Source organism: Equus przewalskii, chromosome 5 (genome assembly GCF_037783145.1).
Source record: "Equus przewalskii isolate Varuska chromosome 5, EquPr2, whole genome shotgun sequence".
Taxonomy (NCBI): domain Eukaryota; kingdom Metazoa; phylum Chordata; class Mammalia; order Perissodactyla; family Equidae; genus Equus; species Equus przewalskii.
The window spans coordinates 2,281,199-2,300,911 of NC_091835.1; the positions used below are offsets into that span (position 1 = coordinate 2,281,199).

Consider the following 19,713-nt stretch of genomic DNA (forward strand, 5'->3'; position numbering starts at 1 on the left):
TTCACCCTAACAAGATGGTCATTATCCTGGATTTGTTCCCCCAGAGCCTGCATCATTTGTCTTTACTGTGACTTCTCTCCATTTAGTGACACAGAGGATAGCTCCTGTCGCAATTGCTGTTTTTGGAGGAGACACCTATGGGAAGATGTCTACACTGATATGGTTTGATGAATGAAACATATTCTTCAGTTTCCTTAGCTGAGATGTGAGGCTTTTAAGTACTTTTACCACCTTTCTTCTTTAATGTACAGAAAGCCTCGAAGAATAATTATCCATAAAAAATAAGGAAATATTTGTCAAATCGTAAAGTTGAGTACCTCTGGAGAAGACCTCACTGAAGTGAATTTACTTCAGTCATGGGGAAAGAAACCATTTGTAAATGATATAAGACTTTCAGATCCTAAAATATACTTTTATATGGTCAGGCAACAAAAGCAGAATATTATCAAAAACTTGGATAGTCCATATATTCCGGGGTGTTTTTTTTTTTTTTTTTTTTTGGTGAGGAAGACTGGCCCTGAGCTAACATCTGTTGCTAATCTTCCTTTTCGCATGTAGGTCATCACCACAGCATGGCTTGATGAGCGGTATGTAGGTCTGTGCCCAGGATCCAAACCCATGAACCCCTGGCTGCTGAAGCAGAGTGCATGAACTTAACCACTGGGTCAGCCCCCTGTATTCTGATTTTTAAAAAGTTAGGTCAGAGTTTAGAGATAAGTGGGTCTCAAGTGAGCCTGAGGGTACATAATATATTTTAACTAATAGAGGGGCCGTCAGAAATCTAAAGGAAGCCTGGAAAATTTTATATTTTTAAAAACATTTTGATCATGTATGTTACATCTCTAAGGAATCTCGGGAGGTCTAATATCGCTACAGAATCTCTCACGAGGTGTAATGCTCAAGAAACATGTGACCATGTTTCAATAATTCAGATCTTACAGTAAGCATGTCTTTGAGTACATCCAAAACACGCTTTGCCTCGGGATGTTGGGCTCTTTAAATGTGGAAAGTAATTTATCTTTCAAGTAGCTCAAACAAGGAGAGAGAACAGGAGCCAATGTCAAGGGCAAGTAGCAGGCTGGCCCGGTGGTGCAGCGGTTAAGTGTGCACATTCTGATTCGGCTGCCCAAGGTTCGCCAGTTTGGATCCTGGGTGCGGACGTGGCACCAGTTGGCAAGCCATGCTGTGGCAGGTGTCCCACAAATGAAGTCGAGAAAGATGGGCACGGATGTTAGCTCAGGGCCAGTCTTCCTCAGTAAAAAGAGGAGGATTGGCAGCAGTTAGCTCAGAGCTAACCTTTCTTAAAAAAAAAAAAAGGGCAAGTAGCCTCCACTCCACTCCAGGGCTTCTGCTTTTTTATTCCCCAGCCAGGATATTGAAGCTAGGCACTGACAGTTACGGTAAATATTCAATAAGACTACTTTCCACCTTGTTAGGAAAAGAAGCTAATCTTACCAATTTGTTGTTTTCCTGTTTAACCTGAGGGGTAACTCAATGGTCACAAGGATTTATGAGCTTGTTTTACAGAAGAGAGAAAATGCCTTCACAGAAGTTACAATCACCAGATAACCAGCCCTCAGCTGCAGTGGATGCCTGGAAGTCCGATCACCCAGGGGCTTACCTGGAGTGAAAGAAACACGATTTCCCCTTTGTTTCTCTGAAACTCCTCCTGCCACACTGTTTAGCTCTACGAAAGCCCCTGCTTTCTACTCTTATTAAGGCAGCTTTGAGAGAACCTGTGCTCCCACCTTCTCCTTTTGGCTAATTAGAATAAACCTTTCTCCAACTGTAAGCACTGATGTCTCAGTGCTTACTGCAGACAGGCACATGGACTTGAGAGTAAGAGGCTCCGTATCCATACAAGTAGCCTCCACAAGGTGGAACTGGCCTATGGGAGTTTCACCTCCACAGCCATTCAATCAGATTGAAGATGGATTAAGTTTTCTAACAGTATCTCCTTTAGTTTATTAAAATATTAGCTATTATTTTTTAGGTCATTAGGATATGCCAAAAAATATTTATGTATTTCAACTACATTATTGTATTGAATTTGATTCGCAAACAACAACTCTTTGAGGTAACTCTCCATTTTATAGACATGGTAATCAAGATTTAGAAAGAGTAAGTCACGTTCCCATGATAGAAAGTGGAGACAACTGGGATGTGTATCAACTGGCTGATTTCAAATCCACTGCCCTTGCCCGCTAAGCTGTGCTACACAAGATTACACACAGGAAACAGGGTCACTTTTAGATTCAGGGCACTTAGGTTGAAATCCCAAGCATTAGCTGTATAAATTTAACTCTCTTAATCACATCCTCATCTTTCATTTCCCCAGTTATAAACTGAGGTAAATGATAACTGTCCTCTTTAACTCACAGGAATATGGTGGAAATAAATTTTAAAATGGAAATCTTTTATAAACTATAAAGATCCATGCAAACGAGTACTATTTTAAAATCTGTACTTGCACATAGGAGACACACATAAATATTTGTCAAATTTAAATCTGATCGACTCTCTGGAGTCATCACAGGACCATTACGCCATGTCTAGGTGATTACAGTAAGCTTAATTTCTCTGCTGAAAAATTAGGCGAATTAAATGACTTATGGCTGATGATTTGATGCGTGACCTACGGCTTGATGATTTTCTCAGTCAAGACTCCCTCCCACTCCCATTTGGTGGCAAGTAACAAAACTCATTTAAATGAACTAGAACATTGTGTTCCTTAAGCATCTAAGGATAGACGTGCAGCTGGACCTCATGAAGGCCAGAGAACCAGGAGGTAAACAGTGTCAAAAACTGTTACTGCTATTCTTTCTCTCTTTCCGGATCTTATTTGCCTCTGCATGACTAATTTATCCTTCTGCATCACGAAGGACTGGTTATCTCTACTTCTTATTAACACACATGGTTCAAAAAGGAAAACTTCAGCCCGGTTTAGTATCTCTTCAAGTTCAAGTTTCTAAGGTAGTGTAAGCAGCATTTCTAGATCCCAAGTCCAAATTCTCTCGGGGAGAATCTGATTGGCCCAGCCTGGGTCAACATTTACTCCTCTTACAGGCTTTCTCAGCCTTCAATGTCGTTCACATTTTGTGCCGAATAATTTTTCTTTGTTTGGCTGGGGGTGGGGTGAGGCTGTTCTGTGTGTTGTAGGATGTTTAGCACCATCCCTTGCCCCTGTGTGCTAGATCCCAAGAGATGCTCCCCCTACCGCTTCCCCCTCCCAGTTTGTGACAACCAGAAATGTTCATACATTATCAAATGTCCCCTTGGGGCAAAAATCACCCCTGGTTGCGGGATACCGCCCTGTGACCAAGGGTAGAGCGTCCCCAGAACAGACGTGGCTTCAGTGACTCGCCCTCCAGAACGGGTGCTTCCCAAAGACAGCTGCCTGCTTGGCAATTATCTCCAAAGTTGTTTACTATATGAATAAGAAATATTGGTAGAAATTATGTCTTTTTACTAACTTTTGTAAATTTTTACTAGTGTAACGAAATCTATTAACATAAATTAAAAGTTTCAGAATTTTGAGCACCGTATGTATTGATGGAAAATTTAGTTTTCAAAGTTGGAGAAAACCATAAATGGTGCTTTCCCATTTGACCTTAATACAGTGATTTCCATGATTTGGGCTCATACACCCGCTATCAGTTAGAGAATGATCATTCAGCATTAAAAAAAAAATGAAAGAAAGAAAAAAAGAATCATTTAACTATACTACTACATTTTGCATTTTACAAAAATACACATAAAATGAGATAAGGATGAAATTAATTAACGTAATTTTATTTGATTTTATTTATCACTGGTATTATTAAAAGTACCATATGGGAATTCAGGTCCAGAAAAGATGGCATAGACCTGTTTCTCCCTGCCCTTCTTTGCTAAGAGTAGGGATATCATGGAAATACCGCAAAATGCAATAATGCAAAGGAGAACTTTCAAAAGTGTCAAGGCAAAGGCAAAGTAGTTCCGGACCCACAACTGGAGGAGCGACACAGTAGTAGGCATCTTATGTCCCCCTACCCAACAGATGAAAGGAACCCAAACCAGCATTTCCTAAATGTAAACTAGCAACAGAAAGCAGCCCAGGTAGGCTCGTCATCCCCCAAATCTAACACGTGTCCCTCTTCAACACTAGCTAAGCCTTTGAGCCCCTCTCCCACCAGGAGACCAGCGTTGGTGAGTGGACACACCAGAGGGGCTCAGCACAACAAGCAGCCCAGCCCCAAAGGCTCTGGCCACTCTGTAAAATAACTAAGTAAGTAGGTGAGGGAGTAAAAATTCATATTTAAGTTTGAGAACCCAGAAGTTCTTTGCCATGAGAGGACCAGTGGACCTCTGCGCAGGTTAACAATTTCTGTGGTGACTTGCCACTCCACCACAAAGTATTAAAGCCATTCTTTCATATTTTACTTTTATATTCAACTTTGTGCAAATGGCCACATCAACATTATCCCACCGTTGTGTGCAGCTTGGTTTCAACTTCCTTGCTATTAAAACATTGTCTACAAATCTTATAGCTAATGTATTTCACGCAGTAATCTAGTCTTACTTTAGAATCTTGCTTAAAATTCTTATCAAAACATTGCTGTCATAAAACATTATTTCTATTAAATAGATTAATTTAAGTCTACACTGAGATACTATGTTTCATCTAACCCTTTGACAAAAACCAAAATTTTGATAATACACTGCTTTGCCCAGAGAATATGGAAACGGACACTCACATACATTGCTCCTGGCAGAGGAAACTCTTACAATCTCAACAGAGAACAAGATGTTCATGGTAGTGATCTCTATCCAGCTGCACACACACATCCTTGACCCTGCAAATACTGCTTCTAGAAATTAAAACTACCAATAAATTCACGCACTTACGCATAGAGTAAAAAAAGTCAAGGTGCATCAATGCATGCAAAGAATACTAACATTTGAGTGAAAAACGGACAGGGACATATACATATTTCCTAGTGTATGCATAAATTGTCTCTAGAAGAATACACAAAAGTAGCAAGTAACGTTTGTTGCCTGTGGGTGGCTGAAGGACAAAGGTGGAACAAAAGTGGGAAGAAATATTGACTTTATATTCTATGAATGTTGAACATGAGAATGTCCATAAATTTAAACAATAAATTTAAGAAATCATTTGTTATTGAGAATACATCTTTTTCTACACCTTTTTTCTCTGGTGGCTCACGATAATTACTTTTTTATTTCTTTATTGGAACAGAATCTAACAAATATCATGAACTGAGGCAAATTAGAAATATCTAAATTTTCATCAAAAAGTACAAGTTTCCAAATACCTAATATTTGTATGTTCAGATTTTTAATATTTTCTATACGTCTTCTATGCTAACAAAAGGAATACATTTCAAATAGCCACCATACTGTTTTCCACATATTTCAGCTGTTATTGCAGCAGAAAGAGAAGTCTTTACCATTTATGTGGAACATTTTGTTTTCCTTTTTAAAAAAAACATTTATCCTTGAGATTAACGAAAGTTCAGTGCTGATTTAAGTATCATATGACTACAAGAATTTTGAAAAAATGAGATATTTGTCTTTATATTCAGTATACTTTGTTTTTAAATGTCTTAGCTATGATGATAGCTCATACTTTAATGACTAATACAAGAAACAATATACACTGAGGGGTAGATACATTGTTATTTAGCAGTGAATCTATATCCATAATTCACATAGTTTATATCTCTGTACCTAGAACAGAATGGGTACATAGTGCCTTTTCCTCCCTCTTTTTCTAAGGAATGAGTGGTTGTCTAAGTATTTGGGAAAAGTAATTAGATATTCAGTTAACCTGAAATTGAGTTATTACCATTTTGTATACATTTGGATTTCCTGCTTCCTCTGATGTACAGACTTTCACTTCATAGTTAATATCACCACATCCATGTTGTTATCATTAACAAGAAACCAGAAAGAAATATAAGAAGCAATTATATATTATGTTTCACATGAAAGCAATGAAATTAGCCAGTTTACTTGGATAGAAGCAAATCTACCAGGAGGCAAAAGGTCATTTTCGTGTTTCTGATGAGCAGAGTGTGAAAAGCACCAACTATTAAAATAATTTGACCATTTCATGCCTACGCTTTCTCCCTGTTGAACACTTACAAGTCTGGCAATGATTCTCTGTGGGTCCCCAGCATCGGCCAGTACAGGACTTATGGCAACGTCCACCTGTAGAACAGGAAAAAGCACATGCACATTACAATCTCTCACTCTTTGACTAGGAATAACTACTGAAAGGAAATATCCCTGCTCCTTTATGAGGATTTTTATGTCCTACTAGAGTTGAAACACAGCTCATAAAATGCCCACTTAAGTAGCAAAATCTGAATGTCAAATACATGTGAAGCTAAAATATAACCTCTTGATATTCAAAATCCTATCACCATTTTATAAGAAAAGGAAATAAATGAATTTGTGGATTTTCCCAGATAGTCTGAAGTAAATATTTACATGAAGTTTCACTTTGACAATTGAACATTTTTATTCTCTTGATCTATTGTACTTGATATAATTTCAAAAGTTCATGGTTTACTAATACCAACAGATATTAAGGATTAAGTCAATAGTTAAGAAGTTGAAGTCTATGAAAACAAGAATATATTCTTACAGACACGTGGCATACCATCAGAACAAAAAGTTACATACATAATTTAGATTATCATTTGTTGCAGAAGGTCATTGAGAGGATGTGACCACCGGCTGACCTGTGAGCTAGACCCAGGCAATTGGAGGCTCCTCCCCAGCCACCCATCCTCACCCCACCCTCACCCCACCCTCACCCCATCGCAGTCTTTGGAATGTGCATCCTATGTACTACTCCGATACTAGCAGCTGTTTCAAGCATGCAGCCTTGGGAGAGTAAGGTGTTGCTGAGACCATCTGGACTGAACACCTAAGTGAATATAGTTAAGGCCTCTATAAAAACTTAAGATTCTGGCCAGTGGATGAGGAAATCTAGTGGTCTTACAGTGCCCCAAACAAGTCTCAAATTCCCTTGCTTATTAAACCTGCCATGTAGCAATCTGGAATGGTCTGCCTGTTTCTTTGGTCTCTCCTTGAACAGGGGCCAATTTGTGAACTAACGTCTCTATATAAGAATTTCAAACTTGTAAAATGTCTAAAGTTTTTCGAAAGCTTAATTTCTATTATTTGATATCTTCTTCTAACATATTTATTGATACTACTTTCATTTTCAAATATTAGCCTTTATTTCCTGTAGTGACATTTGCTTCTTAAGGACTATGCTACGAGTATTTGCCTCAGCAAATATGGTTGTCCTACAGAGAAATTCCCATAAGGACTCGACAAAAGAACATTAGCTAGAAGAAATTGTATAAATGACTTTCTTCGAAGTTTGCTTCTGAATTTCATAGGTTTACTCTAAATTCCATACAAGGGTATGGAATGGGCTTATTTTTAGAATGAAAAGTAGACATGAAAATCAATGAAAGACTAAGGCTTTTTTATAACATATTTATTAAACCTTCTCTGTTAATTTTATAGTATTAATTGTGAAGGGGTAAATGCCTATTCAAGATGCTTATTTTAACAAAGTTAACTATACTATAAAAATTATGGAATAAGGTTAAATCAAATGTTTCCATCTTTCCTTGACCCACAGTTTTTAACTTTTCAAGTTGGAAGACCTTACAACTTGGGCAACTTTCCCCCCCTCTCTCCTTCTGAGACTGCCCAAGTAAGCGTAGAAATGCCTTCCCAGTTAAGGAACAGATCACACTTTCTCAGGCTGAACCTCAGTCCATCCCAATGGTCTGGCCTTCTCCAAGTGAACAGGACTGTTTCCAAGTTAACATAACACTTAGGCTCAATTCCAGTCACCTTCTTAAAATGCTCAGGATCCTTGCCACAACAGAGTTTATTTAAAGCAATTCTGTCTGTGAAGCTCTGCCGCTGACATCACCAGTGTATAATATCCTGTCACTCTGCCATCTGTTTATTTAGATCCAAGCCATTATAAGTACATAATGCAAGCTCATTCTAGCTGTCAGGAAAAGGACTCCATCTGGCCTGAACAATATAACTTTAATCAGAGATAATGATAATTATTATTAAAAACCTACTAGAGTTCTTTTGTACAAAGCTAATAAATCTAAATTGATTTATACCAGCGGAAATTAGAAAGGACTGTGAAACACAATGAGAAGCAGTGAAAACTTTTTTTTGAGTACAAACTTTTTATGAGAAAGTAGCCAATGTTAATGTGTTTCTTTAGATGTGTTAAAATCCTTTAAATCGACCCATTAAGTGGTCTGTTATTTGAAGATATCGGAAGCGGAGGATGATCTATCATTTAATCTCTGACTTCTCTAATTGTGTTTGGGGCTAATAAAACATTTAGCTTTATTCACTGTGGCCAGAGTACTATCTGTAGCTGGAAAAAAGCGAAAAATAGAACCTAGTAACGTTAGACATCTTAATACTCTCAATGTTCCCCTTTTCTCGGATTACATATTTTTTACCTTTTTATTCTTGCGGTGTCAGTTTACCACCCCAAGACCTACTCCAAGATCCAACATAGAAAGGAATGTTACCGGAAATTTTGAATTTTGTTTATGGTTCTTGACAAAAGTATCATGGCAAGGTGCATCTAGGTGCGGACAAGTCATATAGAGTCCACACACACATAAAAAGTTTAAATAATTTAACTCTGTCTATATGCTGTTAGGAGATTTCGTTTGGGAGTTTCCATTTTTTCCTTCATATTTAAACAGAAATATCTATCACTGCTATAATAGGAGGCCAACAACAATGGCTTCTCTTCTGGGATTTTTCTCAGTCTTATATTCCTTCCACCCTTTTTGGAAACAAGAGGAAGTGATCACTTGGCTCACACGTTTCAGAATTCTATTACCCCCAGGGGTGCTGGAGGATGAGGAATGAATGTTCCTCCATAAGTGGTTTCTCCCTCTGCCCTGTTCTTCATTTCACTGGCTGGAGAGTTTGGACCCTTTTGGAATCTGCCCTGGAAGTTTAGCCTTGGTCTTCAAAACTGCGTGATGTATGGGACTTGTGTTAACACTATTTTCACAGAGCTGTTGCAATTAAGTAAATGTCAAAATATCCGACCAAAATCTCTGACTGGAGATATTTCTGAATTAAAGAATTTGCCACACTTTCATGCCTTTTGCCTTGGTTTGATTCTGGTAGATAATAGCGTAATGTAGTTTTATGGACTATTTTGTTTATTATATTTTAAAATCTGTTTTGAGCTTTAGTTCCCAACATTTCTGCTGCACAAAAGTGTGAAAAGGTGAGAGGGTGGATATTTAGCTAGAATAGGAAAAAAAATTTCTATAAAATTTTTCCTACCTTCCTTCTATCCATCTATCCATAAGCATTTCTTGAGCACCTTCTGCATCAGCATAATTGGAACTATGTTAAGTATTAGAGTTAAGCTGAAACAGACAGAGTTACTTACTACCCTAATAGAGTTTAGAATTAAGTAAGCATCATTTCGAAGGGAAAAGGTTTGACTACTCTGTCTAATGTTCTAATGTATGGGTTTAAGAAAAGAAGCCAATAAATCTGAGTTTTTCACAATCCCCTAGCTTAGGAAAGAAGAGCTGGATGAAGCCCGATTGAGTTGGAACATTTCCAATGTAATGCCTGGTGGCTCGGAAGTCTGCTACTTTCCTTAGTTGTTGATTTATCTGTGTGACATCTAAAATGAGATTAGCCTAGAGCATTTCAGTGGAGAGGATAAGTATGGCTTCAAAGGGTCTCTTGTTTGCCTCCTATCAGAAAGAGAAATACTTTAACCACAGCCCAGTATCTTACTGGGGACTTTCTGTCTGTCCTTTATTCTTAGCTATGCAGTACCTCAAGAGGCCTGATTTCATTAGGAAGTGAAACTGCATATGTCACTAATATTTTAGTCTGAATTAGTTTTATATATTACTTCTCTAGTAATATGTTATTTAAATGAGGACTGCAAACAGAATTAGCCAGATTCTAGCCTATGTAAATGGGAGAAATGTTCAGGGGCACTGAGACTTTGCTAGTGTTGTCCAAATCTGCCTATTCCAATCTCAATCTGCTACATGATTCTTTTCCATTGTTTATTGCAATAACACTTTTAAAGCAATGCCGTAAAATATGCCACTTCAAAATAAGAATCTGCCTTTTCCATTCAGCTTAGTGATAGCATAGTCATTTAAATTAATATCCCCACCTCCCATCATTCTGACCCAATCAAAGAGATGAAATATACTATGAAACAAAACTTTAAACAAACATTTCTGTTACTTTAGCAACATTTTAATCTTTTAAAATAAGTGCTGATAATTGCACATCAGCATTATTTTAATTCACAGGCAATCACTTCTGCTTTAACAGTGCATTATTCATCGGAGAAGTTAGCAAAGATGACTAAGTTCACCTTTTATGCTTGTCCAGCAGACGTTACTAAAAATGTAGCTTTTTCAATCGTTTTTAGGAACTAGAGTCTCTGAGCCACTTTGATATTTTTAAGAGTCATAAATTCATGCTGGAATTTTTGCTTGTCTGTGGGACTGCCTGACAGCAGAGATGAGATTTAATATGTACCTCTGGACTGCTTTCTGCAAGTAATATGCCAGGACAGTTGAAGAGTTACAAAATACGAAGTCACTGGCCACCATAAAAGATTTTATCCTCAAACTGCCTCTAGCTAAAGGCAATGCAGTTACAGCCCTTTTAAACTATGGCAGTCTTGACCTCTTAAAACTACTTTTACTGGAGAAAGAGTAAGAGAATATCTTTTTCATGACCATATAACTCAAAAAAAGGAAGAACATTTATTGAAAGTCTATGCCAAAACGGTCCCTGTTCTTGGCCAGAGGATAAAAAGATGAATAAATCAGTGCCCTGCCCTCCACAAGCTTTCAGAAAACAGGCAGAAAAACAGGCAAATAAGTATGATAATCATAATATCGTCTAGAATATAGGTACGTATAAAGTGTAGAGGAAGGATTTGAAAAAGACTCTGCAGAGGGGCGGACATTTCAATTTGCTTTGAATGTCTAGTTTGTCCAGCAGAGAAGGGGAGGGAAGGAGAGTCCTAGTCTGAATGATTAACCTAAACAATGATACAAGGCATGGACGAGCACAACTCCTTGGAGCCATAAGGAACTGTTTAGGGTCCCTTGAGTAGTTTGCACAGGAATAGCAGCTAGACTGTCAGATCACAAAGTGTCTTGAAAGTCTTCTAAACAGGTTGGAGTTTACTCTGTGCAGGTGTCAGGGAGTTGGTCAAGGGTTTGAGCATTGAAATGATGTGGTTTGACTTGCAGGGTAGAGGAGGGTTTCAGGTTATGGTTTCCAAAAGTTACTGTTGATGATTGGGTAGCTTGTGCAAAATGCTGTTTTCATAGTCTGAAGTGAGGTACAGGAATCCACATTTTTTAAAAACAATCCCAGGGATTCTGATGATGATGGTTCTAAGATGACAAAGCATGCATAAGAAACAATGGTTTGGTAAATAATTCCAAATTCTGTTAACATCACGGCCATATTTCGAGACAATACTTTAGATTTGATCAGATGCTTGGTAACCAAAACCACAGAATTAAACAGTGTAAAAACCTAGCAGTCTCTCTCATTTCCCCTGGTTTGCTCCTTGATTTGTGAATATATTTCCATCAAGTTGCATTATTTCCCCAGTAGTCCTAAAAAAATAGATAGCTTTTTTGAGATTTAAATTATTATAAACCACTAGTATGATAGTAAAGTGACAATATGATTCCAGCAAATTATATACTAATAGGGTTTAATGATATTAGCATAATGTGGAATTGCTCTTTTTTCATCAGATGTTAATACTTCCCTTGTTCATGTCTGACAATTCTCATTGTCATGTGTTTATTTACGCCCACACTTTTGTTATGTAAATTGACTTCACATTTTCTTTCAGTCTCAACTCAATCTTCCTATCTTACCTCTGATTTGAAAGTTAATTACTGAATGAAAACATTAACTTTTATACATTTTGCTATTTACAAAATGATGGGCAAGTATTTCCACTAAGTAGGAAGACAAAGTTAAAAATTAAGACTATATATAGTTGGAATTTTTCATGTAGCAATACATTAAATCAGGATTAGTAGTTTAAAATGCTTTAAGTAATCACCGGATTGAAAAAGAAATAGGTAATGTCAATCTCATTAAACTTGGCTTTTCTACCAGCACAATCATGTTATTCAGTCAAGTAACCTATAGTCCAAGGATTTAGAGTAGCACAGATACTCATGTGATCAAGATTAATTTTGAACAGCGTATGAAATATATCAGGTTTAGTCTGCAACCTTCTATCCACCCTTTCATCAGGGGCTCAACTCCTGAATGCTAAACCCTGATGGCCGGAGCACACACTATCTGCCCTAGTACCACCTCAGACAGGATTACAGACAGATAGCTAATATACTCACCAGGAAACCTGGCACAAAGAATTGCGCAAAGCTTTGAAATATTGAACCCACTTACAATTTTCATTTTTCCTAAGGACTTCTGTAAACATAAATCAATCTAGAGGAGAAATGAAAGCGGCAGAAACTTCAGGTACAAATAGAAGACTGACAGGCTGGGGTGGGAAAAGCTACAATAGCGCGATTTTTCAAAACCTCCTAAATCACACATAGGGCAACCAGCTACTCTGTTAGCATGTTGAGTTTAGATCTGTTTCTACATACAGACTCAAGTAGAATGGCCAGATCTACATAAATTTCACAGTCAAAAGGAAATTTGATGGTAGTCTATTTAGAATTTAAAACTGTTGATTATCACTTACATCTGTAACTCATGTAGTCACACAAATGTCTGATAGGTTAAAAGTAATCAAAAAGTATATCCAATATATATATTATATATATCCAATATATAAAAGTAATCCAGTATATATTTAGCACAATACACATTGTGCTAAAATGAAATAAACATTACCAGATTAAAGGAATTATCTTTCTCATTGAATGGAAACATGTTATTGAATCGATACAATGAGTTCTGTGATATTGTTGTTCTGTATATTCTGCGCTGCTCCCAGCACGCCTTCAAAATACTTTAGGCTACTATAATCAATAGAGAAGGACTTCAAAGAGAAAAATTGTACAGGGGCCAAATGCTTTTTGAAAAAGTCATACTATCAATAACAGAAAATGACTCAAATTATAAGGAAAGATAGAATTTTTGCTGAAAAAATAGAAGCTTTCATATTTGATATTGTCAAACGCTTCTTCCAAATTGAGCAATTGGAAAGCATTAATTATCACTGTTTATAGCTGTTAGCACAGAGTGGAGTATAGGAATTCCACCTACTGTGGAACATAATTAGTCCCCATCAATGTCAAATGAATTTCTAAACATATAAACTGTGGGTCTGAACAAATTGGAAAACTTACCAGCAGATTTAAAGAACTAATATTAAGATGTGCCTGATGTTTGAAATCAACAACAGTAATAAGGATAGGTAGATTTAAGAGCAGTTACAAAGAACCAGCCAGGGCCATCAAAAGCATCCAGGAGCATCCTTCAGAGTATAGTTTACCTAGATGGTACCCTCTTAGAAGTCTGCAGTACACAACTTGTTCAGGCTTATGTGGTGGTGGCCCTTCCAGGAACTTTCTAAGAATTTTTTATATATTAACTCATTAATTCTCACATAACCCTATAGGCTGACCGTTTCCAATATGTATATATCCTGCTCAGACCTTGTAGAGTGCAGGCTCATGCTTCCAACTGCTTACAAAACATCTCCACCTGCGTGATTAGCAGGCATTTAAATATTTAAACATCCAAAATTCAATCTCTGATTTTCCCACCCTACCAAAAAATTATCCCCGTAAAGTCTCCTCCATCTCAGTCACTGGCAGCTTGATTCTTCCAGAAGCTCAAGTTAAAAAGTCTGGAGTTATTCTCAGCTCGTCCTTTTTCTCTTACAGCCCAGATCCAAAATCATTAGTGTATCCAGTTGACCCTAACTTCAAAATATATCTAGCATCCAATCATTTCCCACCCCTTGTACCACTCATTTTCTGTCATTTCTTGCTTGCATTAATGCAATAACCACCTAACTGGTGTCCTAGTTTCTACCCTGGCTCCTTTGCAGTCTCTCCTCAATATACTAGTAATTGTGATACTCTTAATCAGAGCAGGTCAAATGCCAATAACTTCCCATCTATCCCAAAGTAAAGGCCAAATGACCTTATAATGGTCTTCAAGGTCCTACAATATTTGGTCTTCTCCTCCAAGCCTCTATAACATTACCTCCTCCCATTTTCCTCCTGGCTCACACCTCTCCCTCTCCTCTCCTGCTGTTCCTAGGACGTACAAGGCACACTCTCCAGTTAGTGCCCTTCTGGTTCCTCTCCCTGAACCTCTCTTTCTCTGAGAGCTTGTCCTCAAATGATTCACATGCTTATTTGCTTTTCTTAGGTGCCACCCCTCAGTGAGGTCTTCTCTGAAACATCCTATTAAATATTCCAGATAGATTTGCTAAATTTTATTTCTAATACATGTTCAAATAAGAAATGTTATAAAATGAAGAATACATAGAAGAAAATAAAAATCATTCATGAATCTTGCAATTTATTGTTGGTCATATTTTTGAAGTATATATAGTGTTTTTAAATTAATATATTTTATCTAGTTTTGTGACCTGCTATTTTCACATGGTATATTCTATCCTAAACATTTTTAGGTGACATTAAATAAATGTGATTTTAATTCTTTTGGTGGATTTACCTCCCATCACACAGACATATCATAATTCAATTAAACATTTTGCTTCATAGAATATTTTGCTGATATGTGTAGGAGAAAAATACGTATATTTTAATGAAAATACACATTAAGAAATATCACTAATTTCTTGTCATATTTTTTAAGAAGATTTGTAGCTCATGGAGAGATGGTTTGGATATCAGAAAGAACTTAACCGTGACTTTCTTTATATCTTTCTGGAAAACACTGATGAGATCTGGAACAGCTGTGTGGATTTGTATATGACTGGCACATGCATCAGAATATTTGATAAAAGGACTGATGTCCTGGCTGGCCTAGATAGATGTGCTGGTTCTAGCCGTGTGCCAAAGCCTCTGTACGTATTTATTATACTTGACCTTTTAGTCACTGAGTAGGATAAAATATTGAAATATGCTTATCATATTTGCAAATGACACAAATCTGGAAGGGGTAGTGATTGCTCATACCTAGGATAGCCGTTAAGTTTTTAAAAAAACTTGGTAGATGAAACGATGAGACAAAAGTAACAATATGAAATTTAATAAGATTGATGTAAATGTCTACATTTGCGGTTATAAATCAGTATTCCATGTAAATATCAACAGATATACACACATGAACAGAGTCTATCTGGCATGAGACAGATCAGAATTTTAATTCCCACTCCGTTATTGGCTGTGTCATTCCTCAGTCAGATTAGTTAACTTCTCTAAGTCTGTTTTTTTAAAAATTTTTCATTTAAGTATTTATCTTATACATGGAAGTTCACACTATGCTGTATAATCCAGTCTAGATATCATCGTCAACGTCATCGACTTCACCACACCATCTACCATTTATTGAGCCCTTTCTACATTCCGACTAGTAGACAAGTGCTTTACCCACAGTATCTCTCTTAGTTTGCACAACATCATAACATAAGCACTATTATTTGTCCCATTTTATTGGTATGCAAACAGCATGTCCTTTAAGTGGAACTAGAGACTTGTCTCTTTCTGGCACATCAGCCCATTTTATACATGGCATATTTGCTCATCAAAAATTTTTGTTCTTGCAAATGTTTTTTGTTTCTAATTGGCATTTACTTTGATTCTATTACTTGCTGATTAAGGTTCAGTAGTTAATAAGGCTAAAATAAATGTCAAGTAAATATAAACACATCTTAGTAATTGGCATTTATAATTGTGATAGAAAATTATAGCTCACAGTACAGGGAAGAAAAAATATTTGAAAATATGTCCTATCGAGTACATAATCAATTTACAATATTGTCATTCACTGCTCCAAGTGTTCATATAAGTGCTGGTAAAATGCAGAAAACACATGCTTCGAAATCATTTTTATCTGCATTCAGTCTCCATTATTTATAATTGGGAGCTTGGGCAAGTAACTTTACCTAAGAGCTGACTTCCCTCATTAATAAAATATCGATGTTGATACTTCCTATTTCTGTTAGGGGTGATTAAGCGGAATAACATATGTAAAGTGCTTAGCATGAAATAAGCATCAGTGTTATTTCCCTTCTCCCTCCCTCATAACATTGTATATAAAAATATTAAAGAATAACAAAGAAAGACAAAGTGCTGGAGACAGTCAGCAGAGACAACATGGCAGACAAATCAAGTAATCTGGAGATGGAAGCTGTTATGCAGACAGAGTTGAAACCATCAGTAAGGTACCATAGTCAACCAATAGGAAAGGAGGAGCGTGTGACATCTTAGGAAGTTTGACAGGCTTGACAGACAGCAACAAGTGGTTTAAGAGGCCTCTGCATGCTTCAACAAAGTTTGAAAAGCCATAGTCTCAACAGGAATATTACTAATAACCCAAATACAGTGAAGTCTCACTCTGCTACTAGAATATCACATTCTTGTATATTTCAGCCTAGTGTACATGGAGGGAAGGAAAGAAGGCAGAGAATATTTCAAGGTATGTGTGAGAAAGGGAGAGAGAAATCCATGGCTAGAGCCATACTTTGGATTAGTGTAGAAGATTAGATGTCGTTGATACTGGGATCTCTGCCTATTCCGCGACCCTCATCTGTGAGATTGCCAGTTAGAGGTGCTAATAGATCGCTGAGGAAGCATAACCATCCACATGTTCAGTTTCCGAGTGGTGGCACACTCAAGAAGCATTGTTCAACAGCCAAAATTAAATCAATATAACTTTACTCCTCTCAAAGGGCATTGAATGAGATCCAAACATTGCCCATGGAAACAGTTCTAAATCCTTCTCAATTCTCACTTTTCTTGCACAACTTTCACTCTGAAGTCTCTCATTCACGACAACTGCATTCTCCAAGCTTTCTCTCTCGCTTTGTGCCTTCCACATCACAAAGTATTCACCCTTCTATCCTCCCCCATTGTATCATCATTACTATGTCATTGATTGACTTAGCCATTCTCCTTAAATATTTTTTCTTCCATCCAGCTCTCTGGTTAAATAATTCTCTTCCCATTTTTCACTATGTATCCTAAGTGTGCATTGCAAAATTCTAGAAGACTTTGTGTGTGTGTGTGTGTGTGTGTGCGCGTGTGCGTGTGTGTGTGTGTGCGCGCGGGCATCTGGAGGTGTAAGGGACAGTTTGGTCCAGTGCATGGAAGAATCAAGCTGGCAGACACAGAATATTTGAGCAGGTAGGAAAGGAAGATCATAAATATTCCCACATTTGTCATTTTTAATCTGTCACAGTAGTCATTACTTGAGAATTGATATACTGGTTCTATTTCACCATGAGCATAAAGAAGGTCCCACCATCTGTCTGTGGCATGGTCTCCTTGAGTACCCTCTGTTGTTATCTGGCTTCCACTTGACAGCTCCAAAAATAGATCTATCTCCTCAATGAATTAATGAAAAATGGATATTATCAAGGGAAAACTGAAATGATTGGAAGTATTGCAAGCTCCTTAAGGGAAGGAACCATTTCTTTTCCACAGTTCCTAAAACTACTCAAGACACAGTAGGCTTTCCAGACTGAATACTCCAACCTTTCCTTTACTAAGAGGCCAGTGTCTTCTTCACACTATAATGCTAACCCAGCTTCTTGACCCTGAGTAAATTTTGAAAGATCTTATCATGTCTGTGGTTTGGGATGTTATAATCATGGCTGGGGCCATTAATCTTGTAGCCTCCCTTTTTCATAATATCTGAGATTGAGACTGAGTTTCTGTTACAGATTGCTAGCCTATAGCAGTCAGTTGGAGAGATGAGATATCACTGAGACAGATAACAAAGAAAAATGGGTAATAAATTGGAAAAGATTAGGAGCTCCATGGCACTATGTTAAACAAAATCTTCTGAGGTATAGCAGCCAGAAGTCTCACCTTGTGTTCCACCATTCTTTCATTTGCCAAAGGGACTCAGCTGATTTTATACATCTATATATTTTTCCCCAAGTCCTCACATTTAAAATAAAAACAACGACATTAGGCACATTTCTAAAATGTCACTGTAAGCCTAAGGAATGAAAATTTGATTTTAAAATTGATGGAGGTTATAAGAAAGTGACCCAAAAGGCATTACAGTAAGTAATAAGCCTAAAATGTCTTCGTGTAAAATGTTTTCATTAATTTGCCTTTGAAGTTCACACACAAAAATTGAAATTCAAGAATAATGGACTTATAATACATTTTTAAAATAGGATTCCATCAACAAGGTATTTCAATGGAGTTTCTTGTTGATGTACTACTAGACAGGTCTGGAAGGTGAGTTATTATTTACAGAAAAAAAAAGATAAATAATTCGTAAGCCACTGCATATCCATCTATCGTATTCCACTGCAAAATGATTTCAGCCTAAATATCAGCCCCACTATCTATCATTCTGCCTCAGCTCCCTGTTTTCTAAAATATAGTGTTGGTTTTGTAACCATCTGAAATACAAAACCTCCAGATGGAATCCAAGTCCTTCTCAGGTAGTATATTAAGGAGTTAGTCATAGCGTAGATGGAATGCAATTGTGTCATGTAGCAGTCACTATTCTAGGTGATGTATTTCTCATGACAATCTTAGGAGGAAAGTACTACTCCAGATGAGGAAGCTGAGGCCAGACAAGTTTAGTAAGTTGCCCAAGACCACACAGTAACTGATAGTCCTGAGACAGGCTGGAGGTTGGAGCTTAGAAATATCAGTTCCTGATTCCATGTTATTAACCAATATAACCAAGGGTCTAATTTATGTTAACAGAATACAAGGATACAACAGTCATGTGGGAGAAAGGAAAACAGCATACACATAGGAAGACAAACTTTATGTAACAATAAGACTTGATTTCTGATAGGGTTAGTGCAAATATTAAGGAAATTCAATGGATTTTTAGGAGGTCAAGAAATCATTAGGCAAGGATGTAGAATGCCATGATTAACACAGACACTTATTCAAAGTAACCTAGGGAATGACTTGCATGGAGTTAAAAAAGATGACTTTGGGTCACTTGCCAAAATCTTTGATGTAAGTGGGGAATGAGCAGTATTTAGCAAATGACCTCAATGGGCAGGCTGGAGGGTGCTATAGGTAGATGTCAAGAGCATTAAAAAAGGTGTATTTCCAAATCGATAAGGAGATAAGGAAATGGAAAGATATTGCATGCACATGGATTGGAAGAATAAACATAGTTAAAATGTCCATACTAGCTAAAGCAATCTACAGATTCAATGCATTCTCAATCAGAATTCCAATGACATTCTTCACAGAAATAGAACAAAGAATCTGAAAATTCATATGGGGCAACAAAAGACCTTGAATAGCCAAAGCAACACTGAGAAACAAGAACAAAACTGGAGGCATTACAATCCTCAACTTCAAAATATGCTACAAAGTTATAGTAATCAAAACAGCATGGTACTGGCACAAAAACAGACACACAGATCAACGAAACAGAATTGAAAGCCCAGAAATAAAACCACACATCTACAGACAGCTAATCTTAGACAAA

General features: G+C 37.1%; 1 protein-coding gene across 6 annotated transcripts in view; it reads right to left on the bottom strand.

Annotated features, from left to right (window-relative positions):
* ERBB4 (erb-b2 receptor tyrosine kinase 4) overlaps positions 1 to 19,713 on the bottom strand; it is a 1,105,575-nt gene that overhangs the window by 341,146 nt on the left and 744,716 nt on the right. For all 6 annotated transcript variants that reach the window (XM_070619838.1, XM_070619836.1, XM_070619833.1 and 3 more), the window contains exon 5: positions 6,148 to 6,213. In XM_070619838.1, coding sequence (XP_070475939.1) covers positions 6,148 to 6,213 — 66 coding nt within the window. The remainder of the gene's footprint in view (positions 1 to 6,147; positions 6,214 to 19,713) is intronic.